At 37.2% G+C, this 22,623-nt stretch overlaps 2 protein-coding genes across 3 annotated transcripts; one reads left to right on the top strand and one right to left on the bottom strand.

Moving 5' to 3' along the window:
• The first annotated feature begins 1,380 nt into the window (after positions 1-1,380).
• Positions 1,381-17,153, top strand: LOC137033936 (L-asparaginase-like). 2 transcript variants are annotated; one of them, XR_010896887.1, is made up of 7 exons: positions 1,381-1,519; positions 2,009-2,132; positions 6,263-6,357; positions 6,594-6,719; positions 7,130-7,213; positions 16,794-17,040; positions 17,133-17,153. XR_010896887.1 is itself a non-coding variant. In XM_067406435.1 (6 exons), exons 3-6 carry the CDS (start codon positions 6,316-6,318, stop codon positions 16,905-16,907), a joined length of 366 nt encoding a protein of 121 aa, XP_067262536.1. In that variant the 5' UTR covers positions 1,381-1,519; positions 2,009-2,132; positions 6,263-6,315; the 3' UTR covers positions 16,908-17,150. The 2 variants fall into 2 exon arrangements, 1 of the variants encoding a protein (XP_067262536.1); XM_067406435.1 differs by having other exon boundaries at positions 16,794-17,150.
• Positions 11,384-13,948, bottom strand: LOC137034082 (uncharacterized). The gene is made up of 4 exons (XM_067406686.1): positions 13,933-13,948; positions 13,654-13,770; positions 12,570-13,582; positions 11,384-12,042 (listed from the first exon to the last, which is right to left on the bottom strand). The coding sequence occupies exons 1-3, from the start codon at positions 13,946-13,948 to the stop codon at positions 12,717-12,719; spliced, it is 999 nt and encodes a 332-aa protein (XP_067262787.1). The 3' UTR covers positions 11,384-12,042; positions 12,570-12,716.
• Positions 17,154-22,623: the final 5,470 nt, after the last annotated feature.

Genomic DNA, 22,623 nt, shown 5'->3' with positions numbered 1-22,623 from the left:
TATATATATATATATAAATAAATAAATAAAAATAAAATATTATATCACATTATATAGACTTTTTGAGAGCACTTGTCAACCATCAGACATAAAACCTGATGGAGTTGATAAAATTATTTTTTTTCCACCTTAACCACGTGTTATACAGTGGAGCAATTTTGTGTTCTTTCTCAGTTGTAGCTATAAACATATCAAAGATGCCAAGATTTATCCCACATGTTTTTACAGAATTTACACCAGGGTGACGGAGCTGGCATGTTATGACCGCAGAGACTTCAACATTGTTTGTCTAAAATATTTAATAAATAAATAAATAAATAAATAAATAAATAAATAAGTAAAATAAAAATATAAAACTTCCAGGACTATGATGTGTCCTAATGTGAGATCCACAATGAGCAGGAAATAGTAAGTGCCCCTCAGAGCTGACATTGCCTGATTTATTCAGAATTATAAAAAATCCTGACGGAGTTGATTCAAAGTAAGGACGCAACTTTGATAGGCATTTTTTTTATTATTATTATTAATTTTTTTTTTAATGGAAAATAAAGACTTTTCTTATTGGTTGATATATAACCGATCTCTGCCTTTCAATTTAAATGTATATTTTTGAATTTGTTGCAGATTTGTTTGGCAATTTTACATTGTGACCTCATGCTAAGGACAGGCTAAAAAGTATAGAGCTTGTATTTAAATAATACCAACAAAATTATTTAAAAAATTAAAAGCAATGAATGTCCTGAGTATCCAGATTTCCTTTAGATGCAACGTTTTAAGTTTTTTTTTTTATTATTATTTATTTATTTATTTTTAACATAAAAAGGGGTTTTGTGTGTAGGATATGTTTTGTTTCTTATCTCAAGAATCAGTGATATTTCTGGTGGATTTTTTTTGGAATGTAAGCTGCCTGAATATATTATGTGAACATGCGTGGGGACAGAGACCCCAAAGGTAAGGACACAGCACTTTCTGTCATAAAATGACCATAGCAACTGTCTGCGAAACTGACTTAAACTGGGTTACTTCATGATGTCACCATCAATAAATACCCAATAGATTATCCCCAGGATTTATCTGTACTCCGCGCTCACAGGCTATGTTGATCGGGCTTAATTAACGTGCTGTAAAATGTGGACAGCTACAGACCATCAAAAACGGAAAACGGAAAACGTCTGCTCAACCTAATATACATACAGCTCCATATGTGTTACACATATGGAGACTTGGACTTTATTTTCATATTTGAACAACTGAGACTTTTGAGGGCGGTCTTAGAGATTTTCAGAGGGAGGGGTTTGCCACCACCATATAAGTGAGTCCGAAATCCGAAATAAAAACACATCGGCTTCATCTTCAACAAGCATGTCTTCTCTGGGTCAAGCTCTTTCTCGAAGCAGGTTAAGTCGGCCTGATGTGATTCAGGCACAGAAACCTCCGCTCTGCGAGGAGAGCAATTTGGAGGTGAGAGTCCTGGTCATATACACCGGCGGAACCATTGGAATGAAGGATTCTGGAGAAGGTAAACAGCAGCGCTCACACACCTGCCTGCGTGAGGGTTCACATTTGATAATATTGTGCACTACGCAGTATTATGTTGTGTTATATTGTATGAGACGTTTAAGTGATAATTTGTTTGCTGATCTCATATTCAAAAAAACAAAACAAAAAACAAACAAAACAAAACTGATTAAGAGGGTACAGTAAAATGTTTCGTGTAAATATTAATGCATGTAATATAATTATATATATTGTATATTATAACTAAAATATAGACACTTTATTCTATACTGTAAAAGAGAATATATTGATCAAAACGTGCAAAATTAGCTCAGTATAAGCAGTATCAAATATATATTTAGGCTTTATTGCTGTGTTGAATTGTGGTCAAAAGAACCCGAGGGATGCAAAAAAAACAACAAAAAAAAAAAACAACAAAAAAAACACATATTGTGGTGTGCATATTTGTTATATTTGTTCATAACTTTTTACTGGCTTTTCTTCTATATAGAAAATAAACCAGTACCAGGAGCTCTTCATGATTTTCTACACACACTCCCTATTCTGCATGATAAGAAGTACGCGCAAGATACAAATCTGCACGAGTGCTACCCGAAGTTCACGCTGGTGCTGCCGTAAGTTTCCACGCAGATGCACACACATATGCGATCAAGTTAAAGTTTGTCCTATTTATAGATCCAGACAATAGTTGGATTAATCTGTTTGTATACAAAATACAGGTCTGAATTGAATTGAATTTTATTACAGTTTTCATGGAATAGTTCTCCCAAAAATGAAAATTCTGTCATTATTGCTTGCCCTCATTTTTTTTTTTTTTTTTTGTATTTTTGAAGACTATGCACTGTTTTATAATATAGCCTAAATCTAAAAATAATCTTTTAAGAAATAAAATAAAATAAAGATATAAGTGTTTTATTGGATAAAAGTGTCTGCTAAATGACTAAATGTAAATGTAAATGTAAATAAAGAAATGATTGAAATTGTATAAAATCTCATATAGGATGCTGTTTCTTTCATTAATACACATCTGAGAATCGGTGATGGGAATAAAGGTGTTATAAATAAACTAATGGCACTCAAAAAAATAACTTGTTGGTCTAACTTAATTCAATTATGACACCTATTTCCACACAGTTGAACTGATTTATTTGAACTTAAGCTAGGTTAATTGTACTAATGAGTGAAATTCATCCTAATTGAATGAGATCACACCAGTTTCATTTGACGTATTCTGTGTATGTTTCCTGAACATAATTCATTCTTGTTGATCCAACCAGTGCTTTTTTTTTTTTTTTTTTGTTACCATCATGGTGAAGATGTGCGCTTGTGCTTAGGTTTTGAGTAGCTGTTGTACACAGACATACATGTTTCATTACCATTGAGAGGGGAAAAGCTGATGACCATATGTAGACTGTGTAAAATTTGTGCTGGCCCTCCAAGTAATTTATTTATATTTCTATAAAAACTAAACTAAAATAACACTTATTCATATGCTAAGTAACATTTATAGCATGCAAGTAATGATCAGATAAAGAACTTCTCATTACTGGCTTGAGCACAGTTAATGCTCGTTGAAAACAATATAAATTTGTTTTACATAGCCACCTAGAGCCTAACCACAAGGTCTACACTTCAGCATAATGGTAACCTCAAAAAATCGACATAACATAAACTCTTTTAAATGTCAAATATAACTGAACTTCAAACTTTAAAAGGTATTTCCCTTTACTAAAAAACACATTAAACAGCACTTAAGTTCAACATTTACTGTCCCAATCTTTCCCTATGCAAAGCATGCTGGGAACTAGAAATCCACTGCCCAGGTTCAATCAATGCAACATAAATGATTCATGTAGTCCCAACACAAATGGTTTAGGTTGACCTAACATTTTGCAAATTTAATTTCATTTAACATAATACAATTGAGTGCGAATGCCAATTAAGTAAAAAACTAAAGATTTGTGTTGGTTCAGCTTATTTTATTTAAATAAACTGAACAAGCAGCTAGAATCATTTTTTTGAGTGGGTTTATGGAGTTACTAATGGCGTTACTTTTTTCAGTAACGAGTAATCAAACAAATTACTTTTTCTTCCGTTACAACGCTGTTACCGTTAATGACAAAAATAAATAAATAAAGCCGCGTTACTGTAATTGAGCTCACTGAAGCGGTTTTCATCCGAGTAGGCTCTCAGCCATAGGACCTGCAAAGATTTTTCTCTGGTGTGTTGGGGTTATGCTCACTGATGATGATTTGTGTGTGACTGATGATAGACCTGCAAAGCGTTTGGTCGTAAATAAATAGTGCAGGTTAGTCATACACAAATATAATTTTAAACTGATAATAATGTACGGTGCTCTGTGTGTGTGTCTGTGAGCATGCGAGCGGAGCGCGAGCTCAAACTAGAATATCCTTTTTTGACATGCTGTGACATCGAAAATATGTGAAATATGTTTTTTTTTTGTCTTGTCGACTAGTAGTTGTTCATTTAAGCCATTAGTTGACTGATCACATTTATATTAATGCAATTTATTTTAAATACTGGAGAGAATAAACCATAATCATGAGCATATGATATAGGTTATATAGCACTCAAGTGCACGTATAAAGCTTGCCATAAAGAACCGGCAAAATGATTATGATTATGAATGTGACAAAAACATCAAGGAGACATTTTAATTGTTCATTAATAAACTAATGTTTTCTGAATCTGTGTCGGCTGCAAAGATGTTGACATTGCTGACTCTCATCATCTCCGCAGAGTTGCACATTTCATTCGGATTACATAAATCAGAGAGTAGCCTGTTTCTTTTCGTTTTGAATTATTTAGTTTAAAAGTAGACATTTCAAGCTTTCTATAGATATATTTATCATGTCTGTGAGGCAAGCAGCCTATACGCTGAGTTTCGGTTCATTTAGCCTATAAGACGCGCTCCAGTTCACGCGCCAGTGATCGCGCCCACGCCTCCGTGTCAGGATTAAATTGTCTGCTATATTTGGTTATTATTTATTAAATCCAGGCAATTGGTTGATGAAACATTGATTAAAATTAAGATTAAATTTTTACCAAACGAAATTCACTTTAAAGAAAGGCTTTCTGCAAAACAAAACTTAATGAAGTGGTCAAAATCATGTCTTGTCTGACTCACTCCATGTCTCCCGATATATTGCGCATCTTATGATTCTATCTTACTCATGGTGTTCACATTTCATAATCAAATAGATGAATTTAAAACATAACTATTTAAACATAAATATGAAACTACGTTTTCAAATAAAGTTATACATTTTTTATAAGAGAAAGTTATATTCTTTCTTATTCTAAGACATAAAATTATAAATAATAATTATAAATAATGCCACAGTAGATTAAGTTGTTGTCAGCTGACATGGAAGGAAGAAGCACAGTTCAACCTACCATCAATCATCTGCCATTCTCATTGCGTGAAACATAATTGTACAGTCATAACCATTGTGCTAAGACTAACCAGCAAATTAACTGCACAAATCAAGTAAACTTGTTCATATGTAGTTCAGCAAACATGTGCAATTACATATACATCCGATCTCGCATGGGCAAACCAACATTATGCTACCAGACCCATGAAAAAGAGGCTCAGCTGAACGAGTGGACTTCCTGTCAAAATACCACACATTTTTACTGTCTGTAATATTCTCCGCAGTGTTGGGCACATTACTTTAAAAACGTAATTATAGTTACTAGTTACTTCTCACAAATAGTAACTGAGTTACATCATTATGAAAGTGGCTAACTAATTACCAGAGAAAGTATTGCATTACTTTAAAAAATATAAAATAAAATAAAATAAAATAAAATAAGTCAGATAACTTGGATGCCCCTAATATTAAATATAAGTCTAAAAATAATTTTTGATCTGACTAGTGACTCATGATCCGCTCTTGCTCACGACGCTCTTGTTGATAGCCATTAAAGAAAACCTTATATTATTTAAGCAAATTGTACACCAGCCTATATTTTGTCAAATATTGTCATAGAAAGGAGCAAGAAAGTCAATTTTATGTTTGGTGCCTTAGTTCTGTATTGTGCACATGCATTAAAGGTGCATGATTTCACTTTTTAAATGTTTGCTTGTGCACGTAAGAGCATGCTAGAAATGCACCAGTGCAAAACATTTAGCTTTGAAAGAAATGTAATAATTTAATATGTAACATATTATATTTGCAAATTTTTAATTATGCTTTTTTAAATATTTCCTTTCATGCAGTGTGTAATATAGCTGTTTGCGAATGTAAAAGGTCTGCAAAGTTTTAAAGATCAAAGTGTATGAAGAATAAAGTTAGCTTTATTCTTTATTAACTTATTAGTTATTTGACTTATTTAATTATTAACTTTTTTATCCCCTCTTCATTACAATAACTAGGCTACACCATGAATCACCCCAGAGGGATAAGTCTGAAGTCTCCTGCTTCACAATGTTTACTCATCTGTTGGAGCACAAATAGTTTTACTTTTAAATGGAGGAGGCACCCCTGAAATCAAACAGAATCTCACTGTTAATAAATAATATATCTTTTTTATTTATTTATTTGTTTTTAGTTGATTTAGCTAAACTAACCCATGTGTGCCTAATGGTCTTAGCTGGTTTAAATGAGAAGTTTTGCTTTACTTTTAGAGCTTTTTCAATGTTTGGGTCCTTTTGTTTTAGAATAAACTTTAACATTTTGCTGTATTTTAAACATGTTCTCCCCTTTTTTCACCTCAGTCTGTCCAAACAGAAACTGAGGGTTGTATATACCCCTCCTCGACTCCTCTAATATGACCCAAGATCTCTGGGCTAAAATTGGAAAAGACATTGAGGTGCTTCCCTTTTAACCATCTTTATGTTTGGCTTTGAGTTGCAGGGCTTTTTGCTTGATTTTTTTTAAAAACTGATATAAAACGGTCACACTGAGACATGACTGAATATTCCGATTTGTGAACAGAACTGATCTGATAAATTATTTGTTTTTTGTTTGTTTTACTTGTAAGTTTGTTATTGTAGATAATCTTTGAACACTACTGAGATTTTCAAAGTTTGTTTCCCATGTTCACAGGAATGCTACGAGCAATACAATGGTTTTGTCTTCCTGCATTGCACAGACACCATGGCTTACACCTCTTCTGCCTTATCCTTCATGTGTGAGAATCTGAGAAAGCCTGTCGTCCTCACTGGCTCACAGGTGACATTTTAAATTGATCATTTACTCACCTTTGTGTTGCACATATTGAGCAACTGCTTTGAGTGTGTTTGGGAAATGTTCCCGTCCCTTACTAAAACGCACTCACAAACTTCCCTAAGCATTTCCCATCGGGGGAATCCCTGCTGCCATTTTCAAGTGCATTCCACTTCATGAAGTGAACAAGGGAAGTTTATATGGACAGACCCTCGCTCCCTTGATTTTGAAAGAGGGAGTCTACTTCACACTTCAGGCAGCTCTATATACCACAAGTCAACAAGATTGTGATATCACTGCATATTGCATTTAATTTACCCCACCACAAACAACTTTATGATATATTTAACCATGCAATGATATATTGCATCATGTTAACTTCACTATTAGCTTCACAACCACCTTATATGTTGCAGGTGCCCATCTATGAGTTGAGGAATGATGGGAGGGATAACCTCTTGGAGGCGCTGTTGGTAGCAGGACAGAGTGAGATCCCTGAGGTGAGTTTTTTACCCATTACAAATGCAGTATGTGCAATATACTATCCAATTATTGTGGTGTTTTGGAGGATGTTGGCTATAAAATAGTTTTCATTCAGAATTTCATTATTAAAGGGATAGTTCACCCAAAAACAAAAATTCTGTCATCATTTACTCGCCCCCTTAAGTTGTTCCAAACCTGAATTGATTTTCTTTGTTCTGCTGAACACAAAAGAAGATATTTAGAAGAATGTTTGTAAGAAAACAGTTGATGAACCTTATTGCCTTCCTTAGTCCCACAATATTTTTTTTTGGTGTTCAGCAGATTCAATTGAGTTCAACTTGTGTGTGAGTAAATGATGACAGAATTATGGTAGTAATCGGCATGCTTTGGAAAATCTGTCTATGATGGTGAGAATGGTGGTGTTTCCCTGAGATTCGGGCAGATCAGTGACAAAGTCTATGGCTATGTGGGACTAGGGGCATTGCGGAATGGGCAGTGGTTGAAGGAGACCAGCCGGGGCTTGATGTGAGGTTTTCGTGGTTTGGCATGTTGTGCAACGAGTGATGAAAGTGGTGATGCAACGAGTAGGGTCTCCCACCAGAACTGGTTTTGAATGAGATGGAGAGTAGCTGTGATACCTGGGTGGCCGGAACTGGGAAGATCATGAACCTGATGCATTACTCTGTCTCGAAGGTGAGCTGGCACATAAATGCGGTTAGGTGGACATGTAGCTGGGATTTCAATTTGATCATTAGCTTGAGAGATTTCGGTCATTATATCCCATTGTACAGGAGCAAGGAGCAGAGTTTCGGGCAGAATGTTCTCAGGGTAACTGGTGTGTTCGATTTCATCAGTTTGTCTTGATAGAGCATCCGCCTTGACATTCTTAGACCGGGCCTGTATGTGACAGTGAAATTGAAACGTGTGAAAAACATTTAGCCTGTCTTGGGTTTAAGCGTTTGGCTGATCGTAGGTACTCGAGATTTTTTGTGATCAGTGAGAATTGTGAATGGGTGTTTTGCCCCCTCGAGCCAGTGCCGCTACTCCTCCAGCACCGCCTTTATGGCGAGTAATTCACGATTGCCCACATCGTAATTTCGTTCTGCTGCTGACAACTTTCGGGAGTAGAATGCGCAGGGGAACATTTTGGGTGGTTCATCCTGTCGTTGAGAGAGAACATCACCAATGCGTGTGTTGGAGGTGTCCACCTCCACGATGAATGGGAGTTCGGGGTTTGGATGCCCAAGAATTGGGGCTGATGTGAAGCGTTACTTTAACTCCTGAAATGCCTGTCTTGCTTCTGGTGACCAGGTGAGACGGGAGGTTTTACGTTCGGTCATTGACGTTAGGGGCCCTGCCACCCCACTGAAGTTTCTGATAAACCTCCGATAGAAATTGGCAAACCCCAGAAAGCGCTGCAACTCCTTTTAATGTGTGAGGGAGCGGCCATTCCAGCACTGCCTTGACTTTGTTGTCATCCATGGCGACTCCCTCGCGGCTGATGATGTAACCCAAGAATGACATTGAGGTGCGGTGGAACTCACATTTCTCAGCCTTGGCATAAATTTTGTGTTGAATCAGATGTTGTAGGACTGCCCCGACGTGTTGAACGTGTTCTTGATAGGTGTTACAGTAGATTAGGATGTCGTCAATATAAACTACGACCCACCGGTTGAGCATATCCTGGAACACATCATTGATGAATGACTGGAAGACTGAGGGGCTGTTGGACAGGCCGAAGGGGCATAACCAGGGTCTCGTAGTGACCAGAGGATGTGAAGAAGGCAGTTTTCCACTCGTCGCCTGCTCGAATGCGGATGAGGTCGTAAGCACAACGTAAGTCTATTTTGGTGTAGAATTGGGCTTGACGGAGCTGTTCCAGAGTGGCTGGTACTTGTGGTAATGGGTATCGGAACTTTATGGTGATATCGTTGAGGCCACGATAGTCAATGCATGGTCGGAGACTGCCATCCTTCTTTTTAACAAAGAAAAACCCAGACGAAGTGGGAGAGGTGGATGGTTGAATGAACCCTTTGGCCAGTTCTCCCTCGATGTAAGCCTTCATGGCCTCCTCTTCAGGTTGTGACAAAGGAAAGATACGACCTTTGGGTGGCGTAGTTCCAGGCAGCAGTTCTATGGCACAGTCACTGGAGCGATGTGGAGGTAATTCCGTGGACTTGGATTTGCTGAAAGCGAGGCTTAAGTCACTGTATTCAGCTGGAATGACCGATTTGTGGTCGACAGGTGCTTCGTTGACCGCTATTGTGTGAACAGGAAGCGGCAGAACTGGACTCAGACAGCGTTGTTGACAAGTTGTACCCCACTGGATGATTTGACCCTCTTTCCAGGAAATGACAGGATTATGTGTGCGAAGCCATGACAGCCCCAGAATGACCGGATTGTTGGGTGAATGAATGACGCAGAAACGGATTTGTTCTTTGTGAAGAGCCCCTGATTGAAGAGCGAGTTCAGATGTGATGTGCTTGCGGATGAAGGTGTCAGACATGAAATTTCCCGCTGCCCCGGAGTCCAGGAGTGCTACCGTGGACACAATATGACCATTACAGGTGAGTTGGATGGGTATTTTCAGACAGTTAGACGGATAGTCGGAACTCACCGATCTAGGATTGGAGATGTTGGGTTTGATTGGGCAGTTCAACTTGACATGGATTCACTGAAGAGGGCGCGATCGCCAGGATGGTAGTGGCGGGAGATGGTGGCATGGCGGCCTTGGAGGGAGGGTAACGAAGGCTCTGCAAAGACTTTACCAGCTCCTCTGTGAGGGAAATGAGATGGTTTAGTTGATGCTGGTGCACAACGAGCTGGCTGGCTTGGGCTGAGAGCTCGGAGGAGATCTGCATGAGAGCTGCTGGATCGTTTGATGGCGAAGTCTTCTGTAATGATGGGTCAACAGCGTGAGGATCCATGTGCAGCGTGTTTATTAAAAGTAGACAATATAGTACAAACAGGGGCAGAGCAGAATCGTAGACAGGGACAGGCTTGGGTCGAGACAGGCGGCAAGTTATCAGGGTCATATAACAGGCAGGGTTCGTGGCAGGCGGCAAGCAAACAGAGTCCAGGAAACAAGCAAAGATCAGGGTCGGCAGCAAAGGTTCACAGAGAATAAACAGTCCAAACGGTAACAGGGGAAACAGTCCAACAATGAAACGCTCGGAAATGATCACCTGGGCAAATCAAGACTTCGCGGTGCATGTATGCGTGTGTGAGTGTTATATGGAGTGAGTGTAATGACGTGCAGGTGTGTGCGCAATCAGTCCCAAGAATGAAGGCCCTTGGGAAATGTAGTCCAGAATGTAAAGAGTCGATATTCCGGTGACGGCTCCCTCCGGCGGCCGGGATAAGGAGCCGTGGGAGCCGTATTCGTTACGCTGACAACTTGTGACAACTATACCCGGGAAAAGACAACACCTGTCTGGTGATGAGAAGCGAGAAAGAAAAAAGCCCTAGATGAATTGTGTGCATCTCTTCAGGAAGCCTATGTATGTTCACAAACATGTGAAAGTTTTGCCTATTTAAGGGTGAGATTATTTGACCACCAGCAACGCATCTGCCTGATTTGATACTAATTAAATTTAGTATCACATTTTGAAAGTTTTCTTACCATTAGAGTAAAACAAGGTTTGGAAGCAAAAATAGACCAAAATCTTAAAAATGTCCACTACATGAAAGTATTATTCCAATAACACCAAAAGAATTAAAACGATTTATTGATTTGTGCAAAATAAACAAATTACTGTGAAGCGATGTCCCTCTTCTCGGTGCAGTCATTTATTCTAAATATATAGCTACTTGAAAATAGTAGTAGAAAACATGCACATTGTGGCATAATTTCCCTGTTGCCTGCTCTTGTGAGCAGGCAACATGCCACAATGTGCATGTTTTTAAACCTAGTGAATCCTAAAGAAGGCAATAGTCTCTGTGTGAACTGATTATTTTGTAGAAATCTGTAGAGTATGAAACAATTGTGTGATTGTGAGGGAATTCAAATAAATTGGTAAGGAAGTCAGAGTTGTGTTAATATATTTAACGTTTTGTTTATTTTAAACAAATATGAAAAGGGCCCTTTTTTTTCCACTTGAGCCCCTGACCCCCAGAATGTCTGTGCACGTCCCTGAAGATACTATATTATATTTTTATTGTAATAAATGTATAATAATTAATGTTATAAAAATAATAGTTTAAATTCAGTAAAGGACCAGAAAAAAAGCCCTTTGTGTCTTTTGTGGTAGATTTTTCCTACGCACCTGACTTAGTTAAACCCGGGTGTCCCAAACATCCATAAACCTATAAATTTATACTCTACTGAGCATACTTTTAATACCTGTTCGAGTCGACCGACGTCTCTGCCTATTTTGGGGCATTATCACCTGATACTAAGCTCTTTAGTGCTCCTCACCTCCACTAAACACTACCACTATAGTATAGAAAAAGATCTCTAGTGCTTAGGTGTGCTGCAGCCTAAAAACCAGACAGACTCCAGTCTATGCCTCAGAATGTGCTTTAATCACGGCCGGGAGAGTTATCATCATTCCAGAGAATCTCTCTCCGAACAAAGGAATGCAGCAGGTTTTATAGGATTTCAAGTACACTTCGCAGTCAGTATGGCATGATCTATTACTCATTATCATCAGTCTTAATACAATTGGTTCAGATTTAAGGAAAACTTCTCAGTTCCTCCGTCCCGCATAAATTTAGATTAGAACAACTCAATCACAAGATCATCAAAAAATGTCTCAGGGTTCATAGTTCAGTCCGTGAGCCACACTCCTACTTCCGCCCAGGAGCTTCCTCTTTTCCCCACTGAGATGTGAGGCTGGACTTACATCTGTTGGAAAAGAGTAGATTGAGATGGTGTTAGTTTTACAGTGAATGCTGAGAAATGCTGCAATATTAATAGATTTAATGTCTCACCCAGAGATCCATCGAACCAACTTTCTTCATACTCGCTATTTCTTTCATGACCCACAAACCATGAAGTGCAATGAAATGAGATGGTTTTTCATAATCAGCAGGTATAAAACTATATTCTGAATACGGATCAAATTAAGGAGTTATAGCCCAATTATAATACCAGTTTGGTAATATCTGAGCAAAATTAGCACTCATAGTTGTCACTTCAACTCCCCTCAAGGAAACATCGATTGTTAATCCTAATTTAGAAATTAGATCCCTGCCCATCAAATTTAAAGGACATGTTTGAGAAATCAGAAATGAATGTGTACACTTTTTCTCCCCATTAACTACTGCTAATGGCATTGACACTTTATAAATCTGTGCTATCCCTGATATACCATAAGTAGTACAAGTTTGGTCAGAAAGTGGCAATTTATCAAATTCAGATGCAGTCTCTACCGTAAGTGTTGACCTCGTGGCCCCAGTGTCTAACAACATGGAGATTGGAAGTCCTTGTACAAGTATCTTCATCATTGGATTTGAGCTTGGGTCTTTAGTCAGTTGAATAAGCGGAGTAGTTCGGGTTTGAGTGTCTCCCTCCTCATCCTATGCTGTGGAGCTTGCCGTTGGCGGAGGGGGAGGAAAAGAAGAAGTGTGTTGTTGCTCTCTGTAGTTCTGCCTCTGCTGCGGATAGCTCTGCTGTGGCTGCTGTCGGAAGTTATTTTGGTAATGCTGCTGTTGGGGGAAGTTGTTCGGATTTTCTGGACACTCCCTGGTCCAATGACCTTTCTGGCCGCAGATTCTACACCTGTCTCTGTCTCCAATCCTGCCATTCTGTGCATTCCACCTGCCACGGCCTCTGCCTCTTCCTCTTCTTGCCTCTTGATAGTTGTCATCTCTTGGCATTTGGTTGTTGGACTGGGACTGGGACTGGTAAAACATGTACTGAGCATTCTCCAACTTCTGCTGTTTCTCTGTGTTCCTCTTTTCATCATTCTGCTCAGCATGTTTGGCATGTTGCATTACCACTTCCAGATTCTGAGCTTCCCATCCAATGCAGGTCAATTTGACAGCTTTCTGTATGTTTGGAAACAGGCCATTTGCAAAATGGTGTTTCAGAACTCCTGTGTTGTCGGTTCCTTCTGGAAGACCTGCACATTCATCCACAACAGTCTTTAGTCTCGCAAGATAAGCAGTGACAGTCTCACCTTTCAACTGCTTTGTGTTGGCAATCGCTGCCCAGTCTGGCCGTAGTGGGTAAGCCAGTCTCAGTCTCTCAAGCATTGCTGTCCATTGAACTCTCCACTCCTGAGTTTCAGTTCCTCCTTCATCCAGACACTGCAGGGCGGGGTTGTCTTCACTTCCCCTTTCCTGGAGCACGGCTCTGCAGAGCTCCCAGCCACTGGCACTTGTCCAACTTCCTCTTCTCCTGCAGCATTGTATGGCGGGGGCCGCCTGCACCCACTCACTGTCTGCATATCATCGAGCTCTTGCTTCTGCTTCTTGGTCTGCAAGGCAATAAGAGCAACCTTTTCCTCCTCACCTTTTCTTTGCCTCTCGTATCGAGCCTCTGCTTCCCGCTCCCATCTGTTGAACAGTGTCCAGTCAATCTGTCTCCGCTTCTTTGGGGATAGATTCTCCAAGATACGCCTTGATTCTCCTAAAACTGACACACTCAAAGTACCACAGTTTTTCTCAAATTGTCCTTTTGTGAACTTTGACCACAACTGAATTTGAGCAATTTGCTCTTCTCGCAAATTCCATTTTCTAACCAATTCTCGGAAAGGACCCCGGATCTCAGTTTTTTCAGTTTTTATTTTACCGCAGCAATTCCCCATTGTTAATTAAGCAAGCAAGTACTTATTTGCAGAAACAATAGCAAAAGCAAGATATTCTTCCTATATATTTTCTTTTCTTATTTCAACGAGAGTAATAGCAACAGCAAAAAGAGGGCAGACAGAAAAAGCTAATTCTTTGTTGCTAGAAGGAGAGAAAGAGGAAAAAACAATCTTATAATTTCAGTTTACTGGATAAATATCTGAGCTATATCTCCAAGCCCAAATCATGGGATATCCTGGAATAGGAGGAACAAGATTCAATCCCAATTCTCCTGTGCTTCTATCTATGTATGGTCTTAAATTGGGTCTAGTCAGCAAATACACGGATGTTTGACCTACCATTTAAATATGGGTCTAGATTGTAATCATAATACCATGCTTTAGTAAAACCAATCCCCAAAACTGCAAAATCTTGCTCAAATATTTGTTCAACTTGGCCACTCAATCTCAATCCTACACGACGTCTTACATAAGTATATCTTGTTAAATTGAAAGGATACCGCTGTGGCGAATTCAATCGAATTTCATCATCCCTATAGGCTAACGGGATACACCTCTTAAAACTGGGACTAGCCAGTGTCTCTCTTACTTATTCACAGCTCAACACAACACAACACAACATGCAAACAAAGAACATAAACAAACAAACAACATCCAACATCCTACGCACCTGACTTAGTTAAACCTGGGTGTCCCAAACACCCATAAACCTATAAATTTATACTCTACTGAGCGTACTTTTAATACCTGTTCGAGTCGGCTGACGTCTCAGCCTATTTTGGGGCACTATCACCTGATACTAAGCTCTTTAGTGCTCCTCACCTCCACTAAACACTATCACTATTGTATAGAAAAAGATCTCTAGTGCTTAGGTGTGCTGCAGCCTAAAAACCAGACAGACTCCAGTCTATCACTCAGAATATGTTTTAATCACGGCCGGGAGAGTTCTCATCATTCCAGAGAATCTCTCTCCGAACAAATGCAGCAGGTTTTATAGGATTTCAGGTACACTTTGCAGTCAGTATGGCATGATCTATTACTCATTATCATCATCTCAGTTCCTCCGTCATGCATAAATTTAGATTAGAACAACTGAATCACAAGATCATCAAAAAATGTCTCAGGGTTAATAGTTCAGATTACTCAATAGGTTAGAACATTTCCTCAAAGACAATTTTTTATCCCCAGAAGGATGCTGTCTAGCCAGCACAGCAGAATGTTTCTGAATCAGAACACTCAGTCCTAGTGACTGTTTCTCTATTTCTAAGTTAGATTATTATTATTAGGCCTGTAGAAGAAAAGAAATGTTAGTTCATTATTAATTAGTTCAAAAATTCCATCATACTTTCTTCACATGTTTGCCTGTATTTTCAACAAAAGCTGTACAGGGGCAATCGTGTCACCAAAGTGGACGCTGGAAGCTTTAACGCATTTACATCACCAAACCTGCAGCCATTAGCCAATCTTTGAACCGACATCAAAAGTAATTACAGTTCTTCCAACATCTATACACAGTCATAGTGCCATATAAGTCCATTTATAGATTAGTCTTTTTTTATGCAATTACCATTATTTGGAACTGAGGCTTTTAAAGGGATAGTTCACCCACAATAAAAATTCTGTCATCATTTTCTCACCCTCAGGTTGTTCCAAACCTGAATAAATGTCTTTCTTCTGCTGAATACAAAAGAAGATATTTTGAAGAATATGGGTAACCAAACAGTTGATGGTCACCACTGGCTTCCTTAGTATGGGGCGGGAAATCTTATGGAAGTCAATGGTGACCATCAACTGTTTGGTTACTCATATTCTTCAAAATATCTTTTGTGTTCAGCAGAAGAAAGAAAATTGGTGGCTATCAAGGGAACTCCAGCAGGTGATCATAACAAAATTATGTCAGAATTTTCATTTTTGGGTGAACTATCCCTTTAAGCTCCAAAAAGTTTGCATTAACATCATCGAAGTATTGTAAAAGTGGTCCATGTGAATTCTCTTTATCACTTAAATGAATTTTTTTAGCATGAATCTGTTATGTGATTTCAGAAGATTTGGAATAGATCATAAGTCATAGAGGCTACTTTTATGGTACTTTATGGTGCTTTTGAATCTTTTTTTTTTTTTTTTTTGAAATGTGAAAGCTTAATTGCATGGTTTGGAACAACACTGAAGTGAACAAGTGATTACACTTTAACTTTTTTCTCTTTTTAGAAGCAGTCACAAACATGTGTAGTAACAAATGTTGAGTAGATGGTATCCATATTTGGCTAAAACTTCAAAAATTCACCATTGTTGACAATAATTTTTAATAAAATTTTTAAAAAGTTTTAGTATCATTGAGATACATTTACAGTTTATATATACCACATATGTAATAATAACTACTATACACATGATTAAGAAAAAAAAGTTACATTTTTAGATATATTAGTATATTATGTTACATTACAGGACACTGCAGCCTCACTAATAAGGCAGTTGACATTAAATTTCAAGCAGTGTTATTTATTTTTTGCAGACTTGTTATTTTGAGGATTATGCTTAATTTCTTACTCTTTAGTTAACTGGGACATTGTGTGGCAACCTGATAAAGTGGAAAAATTCACTGTCATCACAGAATTGAACAGTAATGTGGGTGTCCTGCGATTCTTCCCAGGAATCCCTACTGATACAGTAAGGCTGTGTGGTTAAGTCTGCCTTTATTTGCCATTCTTCCCAAATCTTTTCATTTCGTCCATGAACATGTTCATTATTTTTACAATGTTTAGTAAATACTGACAGAAGTTTAATTTTCAGCCGAACTTTTGGAAGTTTCAGATGTGTAAAATGAGATTCATTCTCTCATCAGGTTAAGGCATTCTTGCAGCCTCCTATGGACGGGATTGTATTTGAGACTTACGGCAGCGGTAACGCTCCCAACCACCAGGACCTGCTGGATGAGATCAAAAAAAGCGACAGATAGAGGAGTAATCATCATCAACTGCACCCAGTGAAAAGCCGGTGTGATCGCTGGAGGTGATATGACCCCAGAAGCTGCTCTTTCAAAACTCTCCTATGTGCTGGCAAAATACCCCAGTAAAGAAAAGAGGAAGGAGGTATGGAAAAATGTCTCTTAAAAAATACATTTAAACCACTTTTGGGTCAATAACATATATACTATCTGTCTATCTGCTTCTCCTACATTTAGGCAAGTGCCACTGGACGTGAGTAGGCTGTTGAGTTTCAACAGGCGGCTCAGTATCAAACTCAGGTAGGAAACAAAAACATGTGTGTATATATATATATATATATATATATATATATATATATATATATATATATATATATATATATATATATATATATATATATATAGAGAGAGAGAGAGAGAGAGAGAGAGAGAGACACTTTGCAAAAATTAGTTCTCCATCTTTAACAGAGCATAACATTTCTTTGTAATCCCATACATTTTCAAAATCCTCAATATTCTTCATGCTTTTATAAAATAAAAAATCAAAATTGATTCTTACTTTTATTAAACTCTTAAAAACATGTACCACATCCCGATCAACTTTACCTTCTATTCTTTCCTTTCTTGTCAAATAAATAGCCAATTTCGCTTTTCCAATAACAAAATTAATAAGTTGTCCTTTCTTTCTCCTCTTTTTTCCAAACTTAAAACCAAAAATGAAACCAACCTTAGAAAAAATAACCTTAAAATCCATAAACATATAATTAAGTATCAAAAATAGGCTTTTAAGCCTATCACAGTGTACAAAACAATGAAAAATGGTTTCCCTCTGTTCACAAAAAGGACATTTACTTTCAACGGCTGAATTGATTATGCTAACAAATGCATTTACAGCAATAATACCGTGCAGTATCCTCCACTGCAAATCCCCATTTGATTTGGTCAATGGTGGCTTGTACAAACTTCTCCACACAGGTTTATAATTTTTTTCAGTTCCAAAATGAGCAGCCCATGGCGTTTCTACCCGCGGCGTTTCTACCCGCACTTTCAATTTTTCTTTGTTTAATACTTTAACACATAATTCATACAACTTTTTTCCATTTACAGTACAAAAATCCAACCCCTCTAACCCTTTAGATGCCAGTAATTCATGAGAAAGTTCCTCTTCTGTAAATGCTGGTAGTATGTCCATACTTGGAAAAATGTCACTTTCTTCAGGTTCAAAATGCCCACTCTGAAAATTCCTAATTAAAAAAATGTCTTCATCATTCAAAACTTCTTTTAAACGGTCCAGAAAAAAAGTCACCATCCTCTGTGATTTGAGTCCCAAACACTGCGCCACAGCACTGACATTTTGAAACCCATTTCCAGCCACATCCAGTAATTGTCTCAAAGTAGTCATTTTTGCTGTTATTAGGATTTTTGCCATTGCAGGCATTATCTGTCCAGTAACATCCAGCCTTGCACATTTAATTAAAGGTTCTTCAAATAACCAATGAAGTGATGGCATAGACAAAGTCCTTACAGTTCTTACTAATGACCATGCCTTAAGAACACTGCGGTAATACAAGGGAAGACCTTTTATATCTCCCATTTCACATTTAATCCAAAACAGATTTTTATTAAGTCCCAAACCTCCCGCTTTTCCCAAAATAAGACTTGTTCCTGCTGTCCATGCATTACTTTTACCATACAAGAATTTTTGAATAAACTGTAATCTGAAAGCTGTTTTACGGCTTTCTAAATGCATCAGACCTTGCCCACCCTCCTCTCTTGTTGTTTTGAAAAAGACATTTTGATAGTTGTGTATAAATCTCTTATTGAGTCTGTGCTCACTTTTAACATGGTGTCCTGGTTTAATTCTCTCTCTCTGTTAAATGTAAGAACAAACTTTTAAGGATTATAAATATGACTGGTAAAATTATTGGAGCAAAGCAAGTATCTTTGTCTGACCTTTATACTGTTGCAGTAAAAAGAAAGTCTTCCGCCATTTTGGCAGATACATCTCATCCACTTAATAGTTCATTTCCAGTACTTCCATCAGGTAGACGGTACAAAGTACCCCTGATTAAAAAGGCTAAGTATAAGAAGACCTTTGTACCGACAGCCATCGATATTTTAAATAGGATTGTAAGATGAGTTGTTGTTGTTGTTGTTTTTGTTGTGAAGTTTTTTTTTTTTTTTTTTTTTTTTTTTTTAATTATTGATTGTTTGTTCTGTTGTTGTGTTAATGTTTTTTGTTGTCGAGCCTTGTCTGAAGACAATTTTCTACCCCTGTGGGGCTAGACAATAAAGCTTTTGAATTTGTGTTTTATATTTAAATTCAAATTCATTGTGGTACCCAGTGCATCCTATTCCAAAAGAAATTAACAATTAAGATTTGAATTCTTGATAGAAGACCTGCAGGTGGCTCAAGTACTGCCAGGCGATGCCATAAAGTTGCTGCTACTAAATTGTTTATAATTAAGATACGTCCTCTATATGACATTCTTGGCAAAAGCCACTTCCACTTTTTGAACTTTCCTTCAACCATCTCTAAAACCCCTTCCCAATTCTTCAGTACAAAATGTTCCTTTCCTAAAAAGACTCCCAAATACTTAATACCTTCTGTGCCCCATGACAAACCGCCTGGCAAACTTGGTTTTCCTTGGGTCCACCTACCTACTTCCAACGCTGCACATTTAGACCAATTTACTTTTGCTGAAGACACTTTACCATACATTTCTACTGTCTTCTTAACCTTTTCCACATCAATATTTCCCTTGATCACTACAATTACATCATCCGCATAAGCAGATAAATAAAAATTCTGTTCCCCAGACAAAAAAATTCTGGCCGCTGTAACTTCCTCAACACTACTATCTGCGCTTTCCCTTATCGCTAAATTGAACAATAATAACATATACAAGGGAAAAAAAGATTTAAAAAAAAAGACTCAACACTCACCAAACACTCTCAGGCACACTCCACTCACTTGCACAACTCGCGCATGCGCACAGAGAGAGAGAGAGAGAGAGAGAGAGAGACACACATCTATATATAGATAGATAGATATACACATATTAATATTTGAAAGCCTTAACATTATATAAAAATACTTGACCTTTGCACATTTAGTTTTGTTGCAGTTGAAGTGCAGAAATCATGTCATACTTGCATTTATTCTCTTTCTGTCTGTTCTCTAGAATGGCGAGTTGACCAAGTTTACTGCTTCTCCAAGATCTCGAGGAGGCCGTCCTGCTAGCTGTCACTTCCTGCTCTTATCATACATCCGCTTTATTATTTTTAGCATACGTACAGTAGATTTTCCTCACTTAGACAAATATACACTTAAAGGGGTCATATGATGCTATTTTAAAACTTTATTATTTTGATTATTGGCTGCAATAGAATAGGTTAATATGCTTTAATGTTCAAAAAACACATTATTTCTCACATTTTGCAGCTACTCTATTCCAAGTCTGTCTGAAACCGCCAATTTCTACAAAGCCCTTCCTTCCAAAAAGGCGTGTATCAGAAATGTAACGCCTCTCACCATAACTGCAAGTCAGATTCAATCAAAATCAAGAAAAAAAAAAATTGTGGGAGAATATTTGCTTTATAACTTTGAAGATCGTATACATGCACAGATATATTACACACTAAAGAGAAAACATTAAAAAGCATCATTTGACCTCTTAAACAGGCCATCAGATGTGTGTTGTGATGTTATAAAACCATCATACTGAAATATCTGAACATATAGTTCTTAAATGATTTAATTTTATAATCATTCATAATCATTAGTCATGTATACACTCTACCATTCTATGCATTCCTGTAGCTCAGTGGTTAGAGCATGGCACTAGCAATGCCAAGGTCATGGGTTCGATCCCAGTTCGATCATCATACTGAAATATCTGAACATATAGTTCTTAAATGATTTAATTTTATAATCATTCATAATCATTAGTCATGTATACACTCTACCATTCTATGCATTCCTGTAGCTCAGATACAAATGTATAGTATAATGCAATGTAAGTCGCTTTGGATAAAAGCGTCTGCCAAATGCATAAATGTAAATGTAATGTAAATGTACCATAAGAGTGTTGATTTGTTTTGTGACACTTGACTGCTGTAAGGCCATCATCCAATGCCAATTTCAGACAGACCCCCTCAGATGAAGCTGGAATGCGGTTGGACAGAGAAGACCTGTTTTTTTAAAGAGCATGTAGAAGGGAAGATTTTCAAAGCTTGTTTTGATAATGATCATGAAGGTTTGATTGCTTTTAATCAATCTATATAATCAAACGTTGTCATATATGATTAAGAGGGGGGAATGAAAGATCTGAAGATTTTAAATAAATCAATCAAACATACAGTTTATATATGATTTAATTTTATATTCATTTATAATCATTAGTCACCTTAAGGGATGTTCTAGGAGATGATAGAATGTCTCCATTTCAAGGTTTTTAAGGTCACAGTTATGAAGCAGTAATTGTCCATTGTTTTCCCTTGGTATAATAACACTTGTTGGAATTGTATTGGCCAGATGAAGTCTGAGCATTGAGACATACGCAACTGAGATTATTCAATAATCCCTGCTCTTTTATTATCATCACTCCTTTACGTCTCTTCTCTGGCTTTCTCAGTCAAACTCTAGAAGGCTGTTAATAAGTGTGTCTTGAGATACCAAACAAGACTTTCTGTTGACAGGTTTACACACACCAGACAAACGGATATATCTTTTGACAAGATCCGGCCCATGATGTAGGCCTACATACAATGTTTCTCATATAATTATTAGATTTAAAAATTATTTTAAAAAATCTATGGGGTATTTTGAGCTGAAACTTCACAGACAAATTCAGGGGACACCTTATATTAGACTTATATTACATCTTGTAAAAAAACATTAAATGGCACATTTAAGGTAAATATAGTCGTCGTTTAGAATAACAGCCGCCATGCGTGTTCAGTTTTTAATTGTAGTGACATGTAGGTTAGTGCAATTTTCTTTAACTATGCAGCAAACTTTAAAAACTATTTGGAAAAAATAGGTACTTAATAAATTTACTGAAAAAAATCCTTTTAAACCATTTAATCAATCGGTCAAAATTCTTACTAACGGGTTAATCGGTCAATATGAACATACTCCAAAGTACATTTATGTAAACCCACATAGAAAAAGCTCTAATACACCTACGTTTGCATTCCCAGATACTCAGCACACAAATATAATTCTCAATGCCATCCATTCAGTTCTCACTTTTCATCACACACACACAGAGAGAGAGAGAGAGAGAGAGAGAGACTTTTTTTGACTTTTAAAATCCCTTTATTAATTCAATAACTTTTGGGATTTGTCAGTATAAATATATATAAAAAAAGACAAATATCACATATTCCTTTAAACAATTCCACATATTTTCTTCTCATCAATACATTAGATAATGTTTAAATAAAGCCTCCATTCAAATCAGGTTCACAGAGAAAATTATTAAAACCCCAAAGATAAAAAAAGACTGAATATTATGTGTAAGGCTATAAAAAGCATACCGTTTTTTTTTAAACAAAACATTTAGTCAATAAAATTGGATCAATATCAAGATCTTTCTTCAACCTTTTTTTTTTCTTGTACACCAAATTGCCAACTTCACCATTCCATAAAGGAAGTTAAGAATAATTGTTGTTTCCTTATTTTCTACTGAATATTTTGGACCATAAATAAACAAAGAAATAT

The sequence above is a fragment of the Chanodichthys erythropterus genome, chromosome 13 (assembly GCF_024489055.1).
Source record: "Chanodichthys erythropterus isolate Z2021 chromosome 13, ASM2448905v1, whole genome shotgun sequence".
NCBI lineage: Eukaryota > Metazoa > Chordata > Actinopteri > Cypriniformes > Xenocyprididae > Chanodichthys > Chanodichthys erythropterus.
The sequence above is the reverse complement of the archived record's forward strand: the minus strand, read 5'-3'. Positions and strand labels throughout refer to the sequence as shown.